The sequence below is a fragment of the Scyliorhinus torazame genome, chromosome 12 (assembly GCF_047496885.1).
Source record: "Scyliorhinus torazame isolate Kashiwa2021f chromosome 12, sScyTor2.1, whole genome shotgun sequence".
Classification (NCBI taxonomy): domain Eukaryota; kingdom Metazoa; phylum Chordata; class Chondrichthyes; order Carcharhiniformes; family Scyliorhinidae; genus Scyliorhinus; species Scyliorhinus torazame.
The window spans coordinates 118,149,693-118,171,807 of NC_092718.1; the positions used below are offsets into that span (position 1 = coordinate 118,149,693).

Genomic DNA, 22,115 nt, shown 5'->3' on the forward strand with positions numbered 1-22,115 from the left:
TGGGCAGAGTCCTTCTATATGTTGAAGTCTGCGTTGGAAACAAATGATCAGTGTGTGTATGAAGGGTTACGGGGAAGGGCAGGAACATGGACTTGGGAAATGTCGATACAGCCATAAACCTACTGAATAAAGGAGCTTGTTCGATGGGCCGAACTGTCGACTCCTGTTTCTATTTCTTATCGTGTTGTCCATTTGCCAACACGGTCAATCTGTCGAAATGAGATTCAAACCTCTTTGCTTTTAATTCGTCAATCAAAGCCCCAACTATATTTCTGTCAGCAGAAATCTTGCTAAAATTATATTTGATTCCCTCAACTAAAACGTGCAAAAAAAATTATTTCAATAGATGCGGACCAAGCATTGATGCTTGTGCTGCCCTCTAGTCCATCTTCCAGCCCGAATAGAAACATTAATTGCTCCTCTTCTTTCTGCCTGTGAACCAATTCTCTTTCCACACAGATATATTACCCTACCCACATGTGCATTAATTGCACACAGTAATAGCATATATGGGAATTTATTGGAAGCTTTCAAAAATCCAAATACAGTCAATCCACAGATTATATTACAAATATCTTATTTGTTTCTCCAAAACCTACAGCAGGTTTTGCAAACATGAACTCTCTTCAATATATACATTTGGACTTTTGCTAATCCCACTGTAATTTTCTTCGGGCTCTGTTCCCACAGCATTTATACTGACCGCCGGCATTTTTCCCACTGCTGATATTAGGTTAACGGCATATGGATCCTGATTCCGGGAGGTCATCACTCTTTTTTAAGAGGTGTTCTTGCTGATGCGACTATTCCCAAATCACTCCATGTTTTTAAAATTACAAACAATACACACGTTGCCTTAATAACAGCCTCCATTAGTGGCTGGAATATCAATTAGCCACCCCTCTGCACAGTTCAAAGTCGGTCCCTTTAATTTGAACAACACTATGTCTTTTACCAAATACAATTTTCCTTTAATTCCTGAGTTTCGATCGTCCCGTCCTCCCTGTCATTCATCGGAAGTTACCGTTGTTTTCATGAGGTACTCGAGAAATAACGTTGTTTTAATTGCTCTGCCAATTCCTTGTCCATTTATGTCCCTTACGTTTATAAAGGAAAGTATACGACATTTGCCTTCATTTTTTTTAACAGACAAAAAGATAGTTTATTGGTCAAGCTGCGGGCCTTGCAGGTTTACTCTCAGACGCAATTGATCCATGCTTAAGTCTAATTTTTCGGACCAGGTAACTGCTCCCAAATCGTCCGTCTTGGTCAATTTCTTGCATTTTTGTTTTCATCTTTCCTCTTTGGATTCGATGCTCGCAGTGTTCACATTTGCTCCCCATGGTTGGATCACTTACTTGTTGATATGCCATCAGAAATATATTAGCAATGTTTGCCTTACATGCAATAGTTCCTTATATATTCGCCATTGCCTATCCACTGTCATAGAATTAAACGGGTTTTGCCAATCAGCAATACATAACTGGCAGGTCCTGGTACAGTATGTAATCTGCTTTCTGTTGATGTACAGACTTCATTTCCGATTTTACAGGGAACACGCCGACATGACACATAGGCCAGGAACAGAAACTGTCATTGGAGGCCTGGCTGGAATCGCTGCTGACCGCCAGCATGTGCACTCAAGTAAACGCATTAATAAGTTATCACTTTATGGACTTTATGATTACCACTCACGTTTACATAAAAGAACACGTCCAATCTATAAAGATGCAATGAACATCACCCGGCACAGATCAGCAACTTTGCAGCAGGACGAAGAACAGAGACAATAAGCCATCTGTTCAATCCTGAAAACTTCTGTTTCCCACACGTGGAACCGATTGAAGAACAGGCTGTTACATGTGAGGATCGTGTCAGCTGCAATTAAAGACTGGGAAAGGCTGATCTTGGTTTCCTTAGATAAGACTGAACTGAGTTGGGACATGATTGAGGTACACACAATTATGAGGAATGCAGGTAGTGTAATAGAATCAAAACGTTTCCACTTCGCAGAGAGTCTATCACCAAGATTCGTAGGTTCCTGGTGAGGTGCAGGAGTTTTTGGGTGAATGTGACAGAACACCTTTTCAACCATGAGGGTTTGTGGAACTCACTGTCAAAGCGTGGTACAGGAATTGACCGTCACAACAATTAAGGCGCATTTCGATGAGCAAGTGAAACGCCACACCATACAGATGATGGACTAAGTTCGGCAAAATGAGGATGGAATAGAGAGGTGTTTTATGGTTGGAGCAGAAATGATAGATCAAGCGACCACTTTCCGTGCTGCACAACGCTATGCGCCTTTGATGAACGAAATAGGATCTAACTGGAATATTGTACAGAACCAGGAATGTTGCTCTAAATGTATCGTGCTCTGAGGGAAACAGTCCTGCCTATTCTCGCCACTTCAATGAACAATCAGATCCAACCTATCGTATTCCTCTTAGCATACTCTTTAATGAATTAATATAATTTCGCAACTATGTTTTCAGAACACAATGGATTCACTGTTGAAAACTGTACGTGTATCAGCAAGCAACGTTTCCATGCAACGTCTTGGATTACGCATCTTTTGCAACATTTCAGATGTTGATGTGTCGAATTCGCAATTCTTCGGCTTTTGCTTGATTCAGAATAGCTCTGACGTGATGTTCATTGATACACAGGCACTGAGAGATAATTCAAAAATCCTTAAATCAATATGTGCCTTTGACCGCTGCAAATGGCAAGCAATTGGTTTGGGACAGAATGGCAAAATTAGCGAACTATTGTTTAATTTATTGTGTGCAACTTCTGACAATTCGTTTCAGCGTTGAAAGGTTCGAGGTTCTCCAGTCATATGCTGAATTTATGATTAAATCGTGCGTTCCGAATTGCTGACTTGCCGGCATGATCGAGGAGTCGAGTGACATTGTAATGCAGAAGAGTCACAACTGAAATCGTATTTTAAAAAATAAGTACATACTCGACACAGCAGAGGACAAGCAGCACTTTAAACACGCAAATTGTTCGCACCCTTTAATTTCGCCCACGCGACATTGGGCAGCTGGGCAGTCTTGTCCAGCGTCATTTGGTTTAGGGCCGATCAACTGACCCTATCTGAGGAGTGTTTGGCTCTCCTGACCGATACGGTGAATTAACTGAAGTCTGTTTTACTGGTCCTCCAACGCTATCCTGATAGATGGAGATTTATGACATTGTATCACAGCCCGAGGAAAAAGAGTCATCAGCCGTCGAAACTGGAGGAGACCATGATGAAGAGGTTTTTGTCCGACCAGGATCTAAGGAAAAATGTTCGAAGGACAGTCGGTGCTGGAGGCCACTGACAGGCAGTATTGAATAGGCCATGAAGGAAGCAAAACACAAGGAGGTGAGTGTGTGTGTGTGGGGGGCGGGCGTGGGGATGTGGGGATGGGATGCATATTGGTGACGACACTCGCTTGAGTCTTGATCAATATCACCATCTTTCTTGTGAGAGTTTCAATGCTTTGACAAGCATCCTATTGTCGGTGCCATTTTGATGTTGGCTAATATGTGCAGTGGGAAATCTTGAATGCCAGAAGTTCCATTCTCAATTAGATACATTTGGAGTTCGACTGGTACACAGTCGCCGCGCAGTAAATACAAGTTAATTTCCTGGCAGACAGGTAGTTAAAGGGTCATTCAGACAAAGCAGCTTGCCCCTGCTTCCCCACCGTGGGACCATCTCTTAACAGCCCTGAAAGGCGATAGCCCCCGCCCCACGCACGCCCACTAAGACGCAGATTTGAGACGCAAAGCTGGGTACAGACATTAAAGTGCTTAAACCGTGAATAACGCGAGTGCTTCTGCACACCATATTTAAGAAATATAGATAAAACTTCGTCGAAGTGCGTCAATGTAGCAGGAACATGAAAGTTCTGTTAGAATTATTGGACTATCATTTGAGATGACAGAAACGATTCTTGATTCCTGATTTCAATGTTGCAGTGTTTCTCTGATAGCCGGCGAGTATATTAAGCTGAATGGAATGTTGTTCTGTTGTTCGGGCATTTCAGTCAAGGGACCATCTTCTTTTTATTAATTCGGTTGCCTGTTTATTTGATTCGGGTTTTTTTTCTGTTTTCAATACGCTTCACTAAGAAACAGCTTCGTATAGACAATTGCACAAGGCAATGCACCAACTTTGGATTCGCGAATTTAGCTGCAATAATGAATAAGATTAAGAACAAGCGTAATCCTGCATATAACAAATCAACTAAATGTTGCTCTGCATTGATGAAGGCACCTTCACATCCACGAACAGATGCAGCATATGGGCTGGGTTAGCACAGGACTAAATCGCTGGCTTTTAAAGCAGACCAAGGCAGGCCAGCGGCACGGTTCAATTACCGTACCAGTCTCCCCGAAAAGGCACCGGGTTGTGGCAAATAGGGGCTTTTCACAGTAACTTCATTTGAAGTCTACATGTGACAATAAGCGATTTTCATTTCATTTCATATTGCCATTCGACAATAAACCAAACCGATATACGTAATAAAGATGAATAAAATAAAACGAAGATTGTGCTGTATTATATTCTATTGTTGTGATGTTTCGCGGACGGTCATGCAATTTAAACAAATGCTCTCGGATATATATCCTCTTATCGGATGAGCAAAATATGAAAATATATCGTCTATCTCATTGAATTTCAGGACATCTGCAAACTACGTCCAAATAATGTTCATTGACGTGAAAAACAAAGACATGTTTAAAATACCTGTCTCTGCAGCGAGGCATTTATTCACTGTAATTCAGTCACAACATAAACAAATCTGTCAGCAAAGGGAGATTTACGAAATATGGCCAAAAATACTATTCTGCATTATTTGCTCGTTTTTTTTTCAAGACAGACAGTTTTAGCCTTTGATGATATAATGCAACTGTTGGGTATGGTCCGTTGGTATTATTTGAAATCAGATTAAAATATGTCACGTCGAACGCCATAGTAATGCACAATTTCAATTAGACGAAGTTTTCTCAAAATTAATTACCTATGTTCTGAATGAATTGTTCCTTATCTGTACAGTGCAGATACGTGAGAATGTGTTTAACAGATATACTTTCAAATCGCACGTTCAGAGGAGAAATGTAATGCGCAGGACGATAATTGAACGCGAGATGTACGAGTCACAACACGCCGGCTCATCAGTGAACATAGGGATAGTTTTATACATTGCAAATCGGTATGGAGAAACTTCCACGGTCTTTGTGACAATTCATAAAGAAACAAAACGTACACAAGCATTATTGACCGATCGCTGTGACTTATTTCAATAGCCATGAATGCCCCAAAGAGGAGACCCACATTTGCAATGCCAGTTGATGTCTACATTCACATATAATACCTTTGGCGTATGATAACGGTTGTATAAGTCGTCGGCTAAATTCACTGTCGTCAAAGATTGAAAAAATAGCGTGCGTAACATAAGAGAGAAGAAGAGGTAGTGGCGTGAGGGTAGTGTGACTGTGCTGTCAACCCAGTCAACAAAAGTAATGCAAAGGCTTTAAAAGGGCAATGACATTGGTGGGGGAAAGAAAATGAAGCACGAAAATGTGGATGAAAACCAACATAAATTGTATGACGGAGCAGTTCATGTGCAAAAGCCACGGGCAGTGGAAAGCTGACAATTTTGGCATTCAAGCACGATCGCATTTTTATTCACACACCCTCACTTCTCTGCATTCATAATACTCTCGCTTGGTTCTGTTTACACTATCGTTCTTCAGTTGCTGAAATGGATTAAATGCCATGAATTCCAGAGCATTCGGAGCACGTCTATGTGCCCATTGAGAGGAGGCGTTCGCTCGTTGGGGTGTCAACAAACATTTAACTGATCGTTTACCTTTAATTGGATTACCTTTTTCGCAATCTTTAAGTTGTTTTTCTGTTGAAAATATGTAACGGAATTAGAAATGCATTGGCAATAATTTTAAATCCTTTTTCCTGGTGTAAACCTGCGGAGAATAATATTTGGGGCCGTTTACAGTTACTCGCATTAAAATTAGTTAAAGAGTTATTAAAGCTGCTTCCTGCCTTTGAAGCATGTCGGAGATTCAACGAATAATTGATCGATTTTCCTTCAACTCGGAGATCATAGACAATCAAGAGGCAATTTTCAGCACATTCTAATTATTAACGGGACTCGTTCTGCTGACCAATCTTTATCTTTCCTACAATTGACTTTATTCACAAGTATGTTCCATCGATATTAAACTACAGGAGTTAAGGTAACATTTATGTTAGTTTTCATGCATTGGAACACCTTACCTGGTGTTGCATACGTTTGACTACAAATGCACAGCACTTCAATTCTGTGGAATTGCTTGAGAAGTACACTGGGCTCAAATAGCTACGATAGTTCCCTTCTTGAATTGGCTGCCTCAACTATATACCTGATAAAATTAATATAATTTGCAAACAAATTAAGTGATTCTTTAGGACGTTCCTCGCCAAGGGAACAGATTGTCTCCAAATCTCCGGTCAAAAGATATTTTTTATAAAAAGTACATCACGTAATTCATTATTTACTTCATTTTTGTGGTGCAATTGTCAGTGTTTATTCGTTTTGTTTCTTCTCCAAAGGCACACATGCCTGTTCGCTTGGAATGGAATCCAATATTCCCAGGCGACCAGATATATATATATCCGTAAGGAGATCAACATCTCTAAAATTTGTATAAGGTGTTGCTGGAAAGACTGGTGGAGAATTACTGAGAAATGTGATTTAATGCATTCTTTCTAATTATCCAAATATCCTCAGATTCGGTGAAGGTACGATTGGTGCAAATCTCCGGAAAATATATCTAAGAGTACGAGCGAGCGAGCTGGATTTGCTGTGAGTTTCCCATCGCTCAGTCCAGCGAGGCCGGCAAAACTATTCTACGTCAATTGGTCCACGTAACGAGGCCTCATAGGCCTCTCGCCTTAAATTCCGGCTCGCCAGCTGATTCGCCGGCACATCTCTCGCCAGGTTAACCCCAGATCTGAAGGGGTTGGATTACGAAAAGAGTTTGAGTAGACTGGGGCTGTACTCGTTGGAATTTAGAAGGATGAGCGGGGATCTTATAGAAACATATAAGATTATGAAGGGAATAGATAGGATAGATGCGGGCAGGTTGTTTCCACAGGCGGGTGAACGCAGAACTAGAGGGCATAGCCTCAAAATAAGGGGAAGTAGATTTAGAACTTAGTTTAGGAGGAACTTCTTCACCCAAAGGGTTGTGAATCTATGGAATTCCTTGCCCAGTGAAGCAGTAGCGGCTCCTTTATTAAATGTTTTTAAGATCAAGATAGATAGTTTTTTGAAGAATAAAGGGATTGAGGGTTATGGTGTTCGGGCCGGAAAGTGGAGCTGAGTCCTCAAAAGATCAGCCATGATCTCATTGAATGGTGGAGCAGGCTAGAGGGGCCAGATGGCCTACTTCTGCTCCTAGTTCTTATAACCCATACCTTCACCGAAGATTTCATCTACTTACCACTTAGTAGCATCGATCCTGGGTCCCGCATTGCTAAGTAAGTAAAGTAGACTTATAACCACTGTTTCAGGTTAAAACTTTTAAGTTATTTTATTATTTGTTCTCTGTTTAAAAGGTGCAATTACTGCCTTTACAGGAAGGTAAACATATCTTGCTTCTGGATCCTTCTGGTTGGTTGAAGGGACCTTCAGGCCCAACTTGACAATCAATCTTCTTTAAAGTCTGGTCGTCTTTATATGTATTCGCTGGTTAGCTCAGTTGCTGTGTCCTATCTTTCCCATGTACCGAGCTATGAGAGCTGGCTCTGCTGGCTATCTCTGAGCTGACTCTGAGCTGAATCTGCCTACTCTTTAAATTCTAATCTTCCTTAGATATATTAGCTATTTTAGCTCGGCTGCTTGCCCTGTCTCTTTCCCATGGTCGAGCTGACTGTAATCTGTCTGTACTTCTCCCCTCTCTCTCTCTCTCTGAGTTCTGCTTCTGGTTCTGCTTCTGCCTGCTCTCCCTTTTCTTCGGGTTTATATTCTCTTTCTAACATTTAAGTTTTTATGAAGTTATTGTAAAGTAACTCTTGATTAACTTTGATTGTAAAAAGTATCTTTGATCTAAACAGCCTAATCCAACTAAGTATTCTTTTTGACATTACTTCATCTCATCGATCTGAATACAGTGTTTCCTTTGTGATGTTCAAAACGTTTTGACTTTAAGAGGTGTTACTTATAATTCCTGTCATTTCTGAAGTTTTATTTTCCAAGTGTGTCCTCAGCTCATAATTTTGACTTTGATTTGGCTTTGAATTATATTTCTCGTAGACCGATAGTCTCTAGTTTTCTTTAATTTACCTGGTTTCAGCAAATGTTCACACCTAGAATTCTCACCAAATTCAATTGAAGCTCGTCCATTCTTTTCCAGCTCGTTCCTCAGATAGTTAATTTCAATGAAGGTGTGAGCCATTGTTTTTGGCTTCATTCAAAATCCTGTTTCTCTTGTTTGCTAAGCCTGCTTGATCAAGGCTACCTGCAGTTTACAATCCTGCTCCTGAGCAGCTGCTGATAAGCCTCCGTGGGATCTTTCCCTGTATTCTCTCGTGTTTCTCTCAGACCACATATTGCCAGACTTCCATCTTTCAAATGACACATCTTTCCATATTTTCAATAACACCAGGAGGAATGTTCTGTTCCCAAGGGGTCTTGGAGGACGAGTCATATGGCAGCCAGCGGTGCCTGGGGCGAGGAGGCAGCAGCAGTCAGCTCAGGGGATGTGACCAGGAGCATTTGCCTCCAGTGCCAGAAGAAGGTCAACGACCTACACATGGCATCTAAGTAAGCAGGCAAGAACGCCGCCTCTCCACCCCCCCCCCACAGGGTGTGTATCCACGCTACAAACCCCCACGCGACCCCAACCCCCCCCCCTCCCCCACTTCACCCCCTCGTCCTTCAACCCTCCCTACAACTAACCCTTCAAATATCCCTCCACCTCAACACTCACTTCAAGCGCACATCCAAACTTGTGACTAACGATGCCCTCTGTGTGTCACCTCAGGAAAAGCTCTCCCATGTTCGCCGGGAGCGGGCCCACACTGGCAGTCGGGTATCGGACTTCAGAATCCGCATCTTCTTCGAGGAGCAGGTGCTGAAAGTAACCGGGGCGCCGTGGATCGGTTGGTCACCCGCGTGGAGGTGGCGAACGGCACAGAGGTGAGAAAGCACCGGGCTCCACCGGAGGATATGGCAAATGTCAGCACTGATTGCATTACTTATTGACCCATTCCTCAAACTGGGCACATGTGGATTCTCCTGCAGGTACTCCAGCCGAAGCAGCTGGGCTATGCCGGGCGTCACCCGCTGATGTCTCACACGGGACCGCCTTGGAGGAGGGATCAAAGGATGCGATCGTTATAGTCGTGTCACAGCTGTCATCCCACCCTTCACCAGCGTAGATACACACACCTCTTTGGACAAGTTCGTGCACAGTCTTCTGAGGCACAGCACTGGTGATGATGCATATCTGGTGAAGGTAGAGATGCCGAAACAAGACAGCAGTCAGAGGGCTACTGGATCCCTGAACCCAGCTGTGCCCCAGCCTGTTGCAGAGCCTCTGGAACAGGGTTATGCAAAGCTGATGGAGACGATCGGGAGCGACAAATACAATCATAAGGAGATCTAATCAACACTCCATCAGGTCCATAGCCGATTGGCGGAGACCCTGGCGTTATGGGCGCAGGATATGGCGCTAGCAATAAATGACAGTGACGCCAACACTGTTATGGTGACGATCGCAATCTGAAGCCTGGTGCACATCGTGGGTAGCATTAGTAAAGGTGTCCAAGGTATCACTCAGTTTGTGCACGCCATGGCCGGGGCTTTCGACTGAATGATCGCTCGCTGGCGGATGTCATCTAGTACTAGGCCGACCATGATGCGATTCTGCGGGAAAGGTCCCGCTCTCAGATGAGAATCGCGAGGCGCTGTGGAGCTTGTCCCAGTGGCACATGCGCATTCCCGAGGCACTGACCCGTTCCAGTCACTGAGGAGCACTGCTGAGGGGGTCGACATCAGGGTAGACATATTGGGGAACCGCCAGGGCTAGCAGAGCCAGATGACGCATGGTCGGCCGGGGATCGAACCAGTTGTGCCTCTGCGCCAAGGTGGACTCCAGGCCCCTATCTGCACCCAGAGGAAGCCAATGACTGCAAACCCGGACCCGTGTCATGGGGCTCCGACGGTGGCCAGCAGCTCCATCGAATTCCACCAGTCTGATGAAGCCGCTTCTCTGCGTCAGCACAAGGGACATGGTGGCATGGCTGTGTATGTGTCGGCAACAGGTGAGCCGGCACCCTCCGGCACCTGTGCCCCCAGAAGACGCCCGCCCGGTGCAACAAATGCGACGGGAAGAGTTAACAGGCTGCCTGTCTCCACCTCTGATGTTATGCTGGGACGACACCGAGATGTGGTGGTAGGAATTGGCAGTGGTGTGTCAGTACGGTTGCGATGATAGACCAGGCCACGCCCTCGGTGAATAGGCGAGTATTAACTGCCCCCCTCGGTTTTCAGGACAATCAACGCTGCTGACTGTATTGCTGCCTCCGGCTTTGCCTTAGGTTGCTCGCCATCTTCGTCGACCAGCCACTGCTGGTCCTGCGCGTCGTCATCCTCCTCGTCTTAGTACTAACATTCCTCCTCGGAGGTGGCCAATGGTTCCTCGTCACCAACCTACAGTTCGTCGCCGCGCTGCTGTTACGGATTGTGGAGGACACAGCAGATCACAACATTGCGGGCGGTGTACTGCAGGGCAACACCAGAGCGGTCGAGGCGACGGAACCGCATCTTGAGGAGACCAATGCACTGCTCAGTGTAGTGAGAACCCGAATGGTTGCATGGGTCTCGATATACCGGGTCTCCGCTTCGGACCCCAGTCTCCTGCCTGGCATCATTTCCCAGATCCTCAGCGGATACCTCTTATTCCCAAACAGCCAGCCTCCTATCTAGGGCTGCTACTGTAAGAAGGCAGGTATGACCTCCTGCCTCAGAATGTTGTTTAATGCAGCATATTAAGGGGTACATTCACTAAAGTGAGTGTGGCCAGGATTCACCGGTCTGCGGGGTTCAGTTTTCGTGCTTGCAGGGCAATTCGTCTGATAAAGCAATCTGTACTTCAGATTCAAGAGCTGACCACTGTTGCCACACCTCTTTGACCTTTACCATAATCATGGAGAGTGGTTTGAACAAACAGTATGGGAAGGTATTTAATTGACGGAGGGGAAAATATACTGTAATTACGCAGGCGCTGAGGAGCATAAATTGGAAAGAGTTGTTTTGGGGGAAATGCACAACGGTAATCTGGTGGTTGTTTACGGAGCACTTGCTACAAGTACTGATTTGCCTTGCCCCACTGAGACACGGAAACAATGGTAAGGTGAAGTAACCTTGGATGACAAGAGAAATGGAGCTTCTGGTCGCCCGGAAGAAGGAGGCTTATGTACGTCTGAGGAAGCAAGTGTTGATCTCCAAATTTCTTTCTCTGTCAGTCTGGCCTCAATAAAAGTTGAGACGGATTCGCACGTAAACAGAAGTTATTTATTTAGCTTTCAAGCTTGAATCATCTTACAGAAATGTAACAGGACATCCAGCCTCTTACACTCCAGAAAACGACTGAACTAACAGACAAAGGGATCTCTGCAAAATCAGTTCAAATGGTATCAAGTTTCACATACTCGACGGACATAGGTCAGCCTAGGTCCCTCCTGACCTGTTTAATCCATTCTGATTGGCTCACTTCCAATCCCTTTCTCTGGCCCCTATCAATGCAGTCTCACTCTCATAGACACACCTCTTCCTGCTTTTTCCATGCGGTCTCAAATTCCTTTGTCCCTAACTGCAAAAATCAAAGTGGCTTATTTCTACATTACATTAACTAGTAACTCTAAAGTAACTATTTTATATCACATTCGTCATTCCCTCCTTTTATCATTCCATGATAACCGAACTATCCAATCTATAGCTACGGTTCCTCATCTAAAAAGATTCGTCGCTGCATTTCCAATTCCTGTCTTAGCCCCCCTTCATCTGCCTCACCCTCATGGATTTTAACAGTTAAATTTTTTTTCTCGGTGATTGGGGCGGTGATCTGATCTAGTGCACCCAGCATTCTACCCATCACACATTTAAGGATGGCCAGGCCCACAAAGATGCAGCCGATAGCTACCACTAGATACATGGCCATATTTATCAACCAGTCCTTCCATCCTCCAAATCCCCAGTTACCCCAAGAGCCAGGATCCTGCATCCCGTCCAAGTGATCCCGTATGCGATCCATAAATTTAGTGATGTTAGCGGTCAAGTCTTGAACACCCATGATCCACTTGCCCTGTACTATGGCGCATACCCCACCCTCACGGGCCAGAAGATAGTCAAGAGCATACCGGTTCTGCATTGCAAACAACCGTAGCTGAGACAACTCCTTGGTTATTGCCCCGAGGGCTCCCAAGGTTTCATTTCCCAAGATGGTAAGGCCGCAAATAAAATAATTCCGATCACTAACAGCCAAGGAACCCCCCACACCTCCCAGTGTCAAGACGCTCAGAATGCCCCACCCGGCTGAGTGGCCCCGGTTGGGTGCAAGAACCTGAGGTTTTTTCCAGTTCTCGCAAAATTCAGCAGAGACTGCCCGGCGTGCTAACTGATCCTTGTTCCGTGTGGAGACTAGCATCACAATCAGCATATCGGTTGCGTAAGGACCTCCCAGTAGCCCAGTTTATCCAATTTTGAAATGCCCATTCGGGCCGCCCAGCAATGCAGAAAGCCCTATTCCCAACAGTGATATGAGAGACATTCGCCCAGCCACAAAGGAGCTGGAGGCCAGCGTTCAATGGAGCGCAAGTGGTGCTATAACAAACGCATTGGCCAGACGCCTGGGTGGTATGGCACCTCCTGTCCGTACAGGTGGGAAACAGACATGTCATATTTGTGTCCACCTCTACCAGCAAACAGCCGTACCCTTCACTGCTGAAGCAATTCTCGTACGACCGGGAATCCCTATTGGGAGTGAAGTGGCTAGGTATGTACGCCCTCCACCGTCGCAGCCTATCGTACTGTGAATGGGAATTATCCCGAGGGAGGGGAAGGCAAATAGCCGGTGGTGCTGAATCCGGATCGTAAGGAAGAGTGACGTGCTCGGGCAATGGCTCGGAACGCTGACAATGAACCACCGTTTGGGGAGTGCCCCAAAGCGGTGAAACAGAAAATAACCTAGACACCGCTGCGGGGTTTGGGTAGCAGACAACCCGTCCCTGGCCATACAGACGGTGGTAAATCTGGTAGAAGAGATTCATACTACCCGGGTTTTCCTCAGTTTGGCCTTTAATTAACTTAAGTGCATCTCCCGGTAACCTACGTTCTAGCTGTACTTCCCTTCTCACACGCCCCGTCCTCTCTCTAGTCCCTTTCTCTTTCTCATGGTCTCTTCCTACACTCTTCTGACAGCCTGATGTTACCTTTATTGTACCACGTTTAACACATCCAAAATCAAATTTACATGTATTCCAAAAACAAGGCAATGTCCATATAATGTTCCCTTCCCATCGCCGGGACCGGTGCAGCTGCTTCATGACTCCCGCATTCTCCTTAACTTTGATGACCTTCCATGAGTCGATACCATGTCCTCGTATATGGGGGCAGTGAAGAACATCACCTGTGCATAGGTGATGTATCCTTGTAGATTGGTTGGGGCTACACAGATACATAATATTCCCCTTTTCCATGTCCATCGCCAATAACACGCCAAGCGAAGTGAGGCCAAATATCAGACAGACGATGCGTAGCTACTCCATCATGCTCCACACCTGTAAAATAGCACTGGAGAAGGGAGGCAGGTTAGTATCCGACCTTTTACAGTAGTGGAGATGGACTCAATTTTTTTAGTTTTGAGGGTCTGATTGTGTCTCTCAACCACCCCGGCTGCCTGCGGTCTGTAAGCACAGTGTAACTGCTGGCGTATGCCCAACTGGGAGCAAAACTCCTTGTTAATTTGTCCAATAAAATGAGGCCCATTATCAGAACTTAACTGAGCTGGTATACCGTACCGGGGAATGATTTCCCTCATCAAGACTTTAACCACAGTAGCAGCATTACTATAGATAGTCGGATACGCCTCGACCCATCTGCTGAACACATCCACAATGACCAAAACATATTTGTAACATTGACACCTTTCCAACTCAATGTAATCCATTTGGAGCGTCTCAAAGGGACCACTGGGCAACGGGGTTTGCCCTTTCCCACAAGGGATACCTTTTCCGGTGTTATATTGCTGACAAATCAAACACCGATTACTGATACTTTGGGCCAACCCCTGCATTTTAGGGTGCCACCAAGTGTCCAGCAACAAATCACTAGTCCCCCGAGCCCCACAATGAGTTGCAAAGTGTACACATTCGATGACCCATAAAGCCAGTACATCAGACATACAAGTCTGATGTGCAGGCGTGGTCCATAAAGAGGAAACAGAATCATATGTACAACCTAACCGTTTCCACATTTGTTTATCACTCTCAGGAGCGTCCTCCTGTAACCTTATGACGTCTGGCATTGGCTTGTCAGAAGCAGACACATTCATAGTAGATCGTTTAGTCTGACTTAACATTTTAGGCACCATCACTTGCTGAATTTGTGCGGCTGTGCGCGCTGCACAATCTGCTCGTTCATTACCAACGTCAACTGGGGTTGTACCATTCGTGTGGGCAGCGCATTTAATAAATGTGCACTGGCAGAAGGAGGGCCTGCAGTAGGTCATTAACTAAACCCCGGTGGGATATTTGACCACACATAATCATGTCAGGTTGTTCTGACGAAATGTCACTCAAATCGCCCCTTATTGTGGTAGTTTCCTGAATCAAGGCTGAACAGTCGTGGCCAGGTGCGTCTTCATGGACAGGGGGACCACTAAGAAAACAGGCTGGATTGATAGTGGTACAGTATTTAAATGTCAGACGTGGATTGTTCAAAAGGTATATCTCATACCTATTCTGACGAGCTGTGGTAAGATGCTGACCATTCGCCCCATATCCCTGGCATGGTACTGGTCATGGACCTGACGTGTAATATGAGGGCTTACCGAAGCTGACTGTGGCCATAAATGTGGTGATATTGTAACAAAATCGGCTGTACCTTCTTTTCCCGTGACTGTGGCTGTAACCTTGACTGGCCATTCGGTCTCAAGTAATGGCCGGTATTTGTCCTCCAACTCCCTGTTTCGTCCAGTTCTGTCATAGGCCAGGGTAACGTGATGCAGTGATAGTGGCTGTTCAATGTCTAACGTCCACCACTGGGGGGTGATAGAAATATAGCACTGTTGTCTCATCCTCCTCTTCGCTGATCCACCCACCCAAAGTCACTATATTGGAGCTCCTGCTGGTAAACTACCATTTCTGCCGCTTGTTGGGATCGCAGATCATCCTTTTTCATTACATACTCAGTCTTAACCTTTGTAACTGAGCCTCCTTCTTGGCCTACACCCTCCTTTCAGTAAAATCTGACTGCCCTTGCCATCTGGGAAGGGTCGTTCTCTGTCCAATTCATGTTATTACATTTCACAGCAGTAACCACAGAAGGTGGTAGGCAATGCATTAACATAGCACAGTATTGAGGGGAATTCTGACCAGTTTGATACAGCAAATCGCCTGACTGCCCCCGGTAGATTTCATTAAAACGCCCCAGACATTCCTATGGCTCATCAATCTTCCTAGGTTTTAGGTCTAAGATAACAGAAAGATTTATGGGCCTTTGAAATGTGCTATTCAACGCATTCAAGATCTGTGTCCTTCTTTTCTCTATTTGCTCTCTTTTTTTTAAAACTTAAAAATGTTTGAAAATTCAAATTGAATTACTGCAACTTGCAAGCTTAGCTCTGATCTCAACTCAGAACTAAATTTACAATTTGCTTAACACAAACTTGTATAACATTTACAACTTAATTATTTCTTTATCTTAACAATTTTTTCTTTTAACAAGTTTTTTTTCTGTTACATACACATAAGTATTAGCAAAATCAACTATCATAAGTATTAGCAAAATCAATTATCATCTCCAGATTGACACTTTTTAAAATGGTGTCCATGATCTTCTTTAAGTTTCTATTAATCTCCAGATAAAATGAGATAAACCTTACTTCAAGTAAGTAAAATTTAAGATTCTGGCAATTTCAATCAATTGCTTTCGAAAATAATAACTTTTATCAAAGAGGTGGAGAAACCCACTGGTTTCCTTTAATTAATTCAAAACGTAACTTTGGTGGTGTTCACTGACTCAAAGGAAAGGTATCCGATTACACTGCAGACTGTTATCTCAAGGCCTGAGTGAGAAGCACTGTCTGTTTTCAACTCCGCCTGCTGCTGTTAACCCTTTGAGAGACTTCTGCTTCAACCTCACAATCTCAACTAGACCTCGGAACTTTACAGTCCAAGGAGACAATTTTAGCTTAATCAACTATATATTTAAAACACTCACACATAGAGTTGAACCATCTTCAGATTTAAAAACAGTTATACTGGACTGAACCCCCATCTATTGAAGTCCCATCAGCCCCTGAACCCATATAATAGACTGAACCTTTATTATTTAAAGTCCCATCAGCCTCTGAACCCTAATAATAGACTGAACCTTTATTATTTAAGTCACATCAGCCTCTGAACCCCGATAATAGACTGAACCTTTATTATTTAAGTCACATCAGCCTCTGAACCCTAATAATAGACTGAACCTTTATTATTTAAAGTCCCATCAGCCCAAAACCCTAACCCAAGCCGAAACAACAATATGAAATCCCATCAATTAAAGTGCTAATCCCCAGACTGACCTGTGATTTCGTCGAGGCGGTCTTTCTGTGCCAACCGCGAGTGACCAGACTAATCAGACGATAAGAAGAGGGGAACAATCAATGCTGGTCGTTTTCCATTTCTACATTGAGGGCCCTTTGTTCCCGTCCTCCTGTTCATAATCAGTCGAATTCTGATTTCGCAGTTGGAACAGGATCGCCCTGAGAAATCCCGGTTTTCGGCACCAAATGTTGATCTCCAAATTTCTTTCTCTGTCAGTCTGGCCTCAATAAAAGTTGAGACGGATTCGCACGTAAACAGAAGTTATTTATTTAGCTTGCAAGCTTGAATCATCTTACAGAAATGTAACAGGACATCCAGCCTCTTACACTCCAGAAAACGACTGAACTAACAGACAAAGGGATCTCTGCAAAATCAGTTCAAATGGTATCAAGTTTCACATACTCGACGGACATAGGTCAGCCTAGGTCCCTCCTGACCTGTTTAATCCATTCTGATTGGCTCACTTCCAATCCCTTTCTCTGGTCCCTATCAATGCAGTCTCACTCTCATAGACACACCTCTTCCTGCTTTTTCCATGCGGTCTCAAATTCCTTTGTCCCTAACTGCAAAAATCAAAGTGGCTTATTTCTACATTACATTAACTAGTAACTCTAAAGTAACTATTTTATATCACATTCGTCACAAGGACCTGTCACGGCTCTAAAGGGTGACAAGATAGCCCGGTGGGAACTCACAAATGGACTTGGCAGAGCTGGAATTGGGCATAACAAGTGCTGGCGGGAAGGGTTACGGAAAACCCCAAGGCGTTCTACACTTATGTGAGAAATAAGAGGATGATCAGAGTGAGAGTAGGGTAGATTAAGCATCATGGAGGGAACTTGTGCCGAGAGTCTGAGGAGGTAGGGGAGGCACGAAATGAATATTATGTATCAGTATTCACTACTGAGAGACCTTGTTCCTCATGAGAACAGCGTGAACCGGGTTAATAGACTCGAACAGGTTGATATTAAGAAGGAGGATGTGTTGGACATTTTGAAAAGCATGGGGGTAGATACGTCCTCTGAGCCATAAGGCATATACCCATGGTTGCTACGGGAAACAAGGGAGGAAATTGCTGCGCTGTTGGCGATGATCTTTGCGTCCTCAATCTCCACTGGATTATTGCCGGATCATTGGAGCGAGGCGAATGTTATTCCCCTGTTCAAGACCGGAAATTGGAAAATCCCTGGGAATTATAGACCAGTCTGTCTTACGTCTGTGATAAGCACGATACTGGAAATGATTCTGAGAGATGGGATTGATGATTATTTAGAAAAAACATAGTTTGATTAAAGATAGTCAGCATGGTTTTGTGACGGGGAGGTCATGCCCCACAAGCCTCATTCAGTTCTTTGAGGATGTGACGAGACACATTGATTAAGGTCGTGCAGTGGATGTGGTGTACATGGATTTCAGTAAGGCATTTCAGAAGGCTCCTCATGGTAGGCTCATTCAGAACGTTAAGGGGTCTGGGATACAGCAAAACTTGACTGGCTGGATACAGAATTAGCTGGCCGAAAAGTGGTAGTGTATGTTAAATATTCCACCAGGTGGTCGGTGACCAGTGGTGTCCCGCAGGGATCTGTTTTGGGACCTTTGCTCCTTGTGTTTTTTATAAATGACTTGTGTGAGGAAGTGGAAGGGTGGGTTAGTAAGTTTGCCGGTGACACGACGGTTGGTGGAATTGTAGATAGTGTCGAGGGCTGTTGCAGTTTACAACAGGACATTGATAGCATGCAGAGCGGGGCTGAGAAGTGGCATATATAGCTCCATCTAGATTAATGTGACGTGATTCATTTTGGAAGTTCGAATCTGAATGCTGAATAGATGGTTAATGGCAGGATTCTTGTAAGTGTGGAGGAGCAGACTCATATGGGGCCCACGTGCATAGATCCCTCAAAGTTCCCACATAGCTTGATAGGGCTGTTAAGAAGGCGTATGTTGTTTGCTTTCATTAACAGGTGGATTGAGCCGCGAGGTTTTGCAGCAGCTTTTGTAATACCCAGGTTAGACGACACTTCGAATATTGTGTCCAGTTGTGGTCGCCTCATTATAGGCAGGATGGGGAGAGGATGCAATGGTGGTTTATCAGGATGCACCCAGGGTTGGAGGGCATGTCTTATGAAGAAAGGTTGAGGGAGCTAGTAATTTTCTCACTTGTGCGAAGAAGGAAGAGAGGTGACACGATAGAGGTGTACAAGGTGACGTGAAGCATGGATAGAGTGGATAGGCAGAGACTTTTCCCCAGAGCGAAAATAGCTGTCACGAGGGGACATAATTTTTGGGTGATTGGAGGAAAGTATAGGGGAGATGTCTGAGGTAGGTTCTTTACGCATGAGAGTGGTGGTTGCATGGAATGCACTGCTAGCGGAGGTGGTGGAGTCAGTCATTTGGGATATATAAGCGACTCTTTGACAGGCACATGGACAGCAACAAATTGAAGGGGTGTAGGCTAGGTTGATCTTAGATCAGGTAAATGGGCGGCACAACATTGTTGACCGAAGGGCCTGAACTGTGCTGATCTGTTCCATGTGCTATATTCTGACCACTCCGCAAATAATTCGTGTAGCATTTCTTTGTTGTGAAACTGTATTTTTTTATTTTTCCTCGAAATTGTGACTTTGCAATAGAGGTTTCAAGATTGCGTTTCAAATGAATTGGGAATTAGGAACTGGATTAAAATTGTAATTAAAACAATGACAATGTTGGAAATTTCTCAAAGATAGAGATATATAGAGAGAAATAATGAACAACATTCTGGAGGTTACATGGAGCACAAGTCTGAGAAAAGAAATAGAAAATAACCAAAGTATATAAATTAGAATTTGTGACTTATTAGTTTCGGCTCGGCAGAATCATAAGACCCGAAGACCATGAGACAGAGGAGCGGAAGTAAGGCCATGCGGCCCATCGAGTCCACTCCACCATTCAATCATGGCTGATTTCAACTCCATTTACCCGCTCTCTCTCCATAGCCCTTAATTCCTCGAGAAATCAAGAATTTATCAACTTCTGTCTTAAAGACACTCAACGTCCCGGCCTCCACCGCCCTCTGTGGCAATGAATTCCACAGACCCACCACTCTCTGGCTGAAGAAATTTCTCCTAATCTCTGTTCTAAAGTGACTCCCTTTTATTCTAAGGCTGTGCCCCCGGGTCCTAGTCTCCCCTGCTAATGGAAACAACTTTCCTACGTCCACCCTATCTAAGCCATTTATTATCTTGTAAGCTTGTATTAGGTCTCCCCTCAACCTCCTAGACTCCAATGAATATAATCTCAGGATCCTCAGACGTTCATCGTATGTTAGGACTATCATTCCTGGGATCATCCGTGTGAATCTCCGCTGGACTCGCTCCAGTGACAGTATGTCCTTCCTGATGTGTGGGGCCCAAAATTGCTCACAGTACTCTAAATGGGGCCTAACTAATGCTTTATAAAGCTTCAGAAGGACATCCCTGCTTTTATATTCCAAGCCTCTTGAGATAAATGACAGCATTGTATTTGCTTTGTTAATTACGGACTCAACCTGCAAGTTTACCTTTAGAGAATCCTGGACTAGGACTCCCAAGTCGCTTTGCACTTCAGCATTATGAATGTTGTCACCGTTTAGAAAATAGTCCATGCCTCTATTCTTTTTTCCAAAGTGCAAGACCTCGCACTTGCCCACGTTGAATTTCATCAGCCATTTCTTGGACCACTCTCCTAAACTGTCTAAAACTTTCTGCAGCCTCCCCCACCTCCTCCATTCTACCTGCCCCTCCACCTATCTTTGTATCATCGGCAAACTTAGCCAGAATGCCCCAGTCCCGTCATCTAGATCGTTAATCTATAAAGAGAACAGCTGTTGCCCCAACACTGAACCCTGCGGGACAGCACTCGTCACCGGTTGCCATTCCGAAAAAGAACATTTCATCCCAACTTTCTGCCTTCCGCCTGACAGCCAATCGTCAATCCATGTTAGTACCTTGCCTCGAATACCATGGGCCCTTATTTTACTCAGCAGTCTATCGTGAGGCACCTTATCAAAGTCCTTTTGGAAGTCAAGATGGATAACATCCATTGGCTCTCCTTGGTCTAACCTATTTGTCATCTCTTCAAAGAACTCTAACATGTTTGACAGGCACGAACTCTCCTTACTAAATCCATGCTGATTTGTCCTAATCCGACCCTGCACTTCCAAGAATTTAGAAATCTCATCCATAACAATGGATTCTAGAATCTTGCCAACAACCGAGGTTAGGCTAATTGGCCTATAATTTTCCATCTTTTTCCGTGTTCCCTTCTTGAACAGCGGGGTTACAACAGCGATTTTCCTCTGGGACTTTCCCTGACTCCAGTGACTTTTGAAAGATCATAACTAACGCCTCCACTATTTCTTCAGCTATCTCCTTTAGAACTCTAGGATGTAGCCCATCTGGGAACGGAGATTTATCAATTTTTAGACCTCTTAGTTTCTCTAGCACTTTCTCCTTTGTGATGGCTACTATATTCAACTCTACCCCCTGACTCTCCTGAATTGTTGGGATATTACTCATGTCTTCTACTGTGAAGACTGACGCAAAGTACTTAGTTCCTCAGCTATTTCCTTGTCTCCCATCACTAGATTACCAGCGTCATTTTGGAGCGGCCCAATGTCTACTTTTGTCTCCCGTTTGTTTATAATGTATTTAAAGAAAATTTTACTATCATTCCCAATGTTACTGGCTTGCCTACCTTCATATTTGATCCTTTCTTTCCTTATTTCTCGCTTTGTTTGTTTTTGTAGCCTTCTCAATCTTCCGACTTCCCAATCCTCTTTGCCACATTCTAGGCTTTCTCTTTTGTTTTGATGCATTCCCTAACTTCCTTTGTCAGCCATGGCTGCCTGATCCCCCCCTCTGGTAAACTTTCTTTTCTTTGGGATGAACCTCTGTACTGTGTCCTCAATTACTCCCAGAAACTCCTGCCATTGCTGTTCGAATGTCTTTTCCACTAGGATCTGATCCCAGTCGACTTTCGTCAGTTCCTCCCTCATGCCCCTGTAGCTACCTTCATTTAACTGTAACACCTTTACATTTGATTCGACCTTCCTTCTTTCAAATTGGAGATTGAATTCTACCATATTATGATCACTGCCTCCTAAGTGTTCCCTTACTTTAGGAACTTTAATCAAGTCTGGCTCATTACATAACACTAAGTCCAGAATGGCCTTTCCCCTCGTGGGCTCCATCACAAGCTGTCCAAAAAAGCCCTCCTGTAA

At 44.3% G+C, this 22,115-nt stretch overlaps 1 protein-coding gene across 1 annotated transcript; it reads right to left on the reverse strand.

Annotated features, from left to right (window-relative positions):
* Positions 1-11,594: 11,594 nt before the first annotated feature.
* Positions 11,595-17,504, reverse strand: LOC140386604 (uncharacterized). Its single transcript, XM_072469078.1, has 2 exons — positions 15,168-17,504; positions 11,595-13,856 (listed from the first exon to the last, which is right to left on the reverse strand). Exon 2 carries the CDS (start codon positions 13,766-13,768, stop codon positions 12,656-12,658), a length of 1,113 nt encoding a protein of 370 aa, XP_072325179.1. The 5' UTR covers positions 13,769-13,856; positions 15,168-17,504; the 3' UTR covers positions 11,595-12,655.
* Positions 17,505-22,115: the final 4,611 nt, after the last annotated feature.

What these genes read in the sequence shown, in the direction of transcription:
- LOC140386604 (XM_072469078.1), bottom strand. Translation starts at nt 13,768, where the DNA reads ATGGACATGGAAAAGGGGAATATTATGTATCTGTGTAGCCCCAACCAA.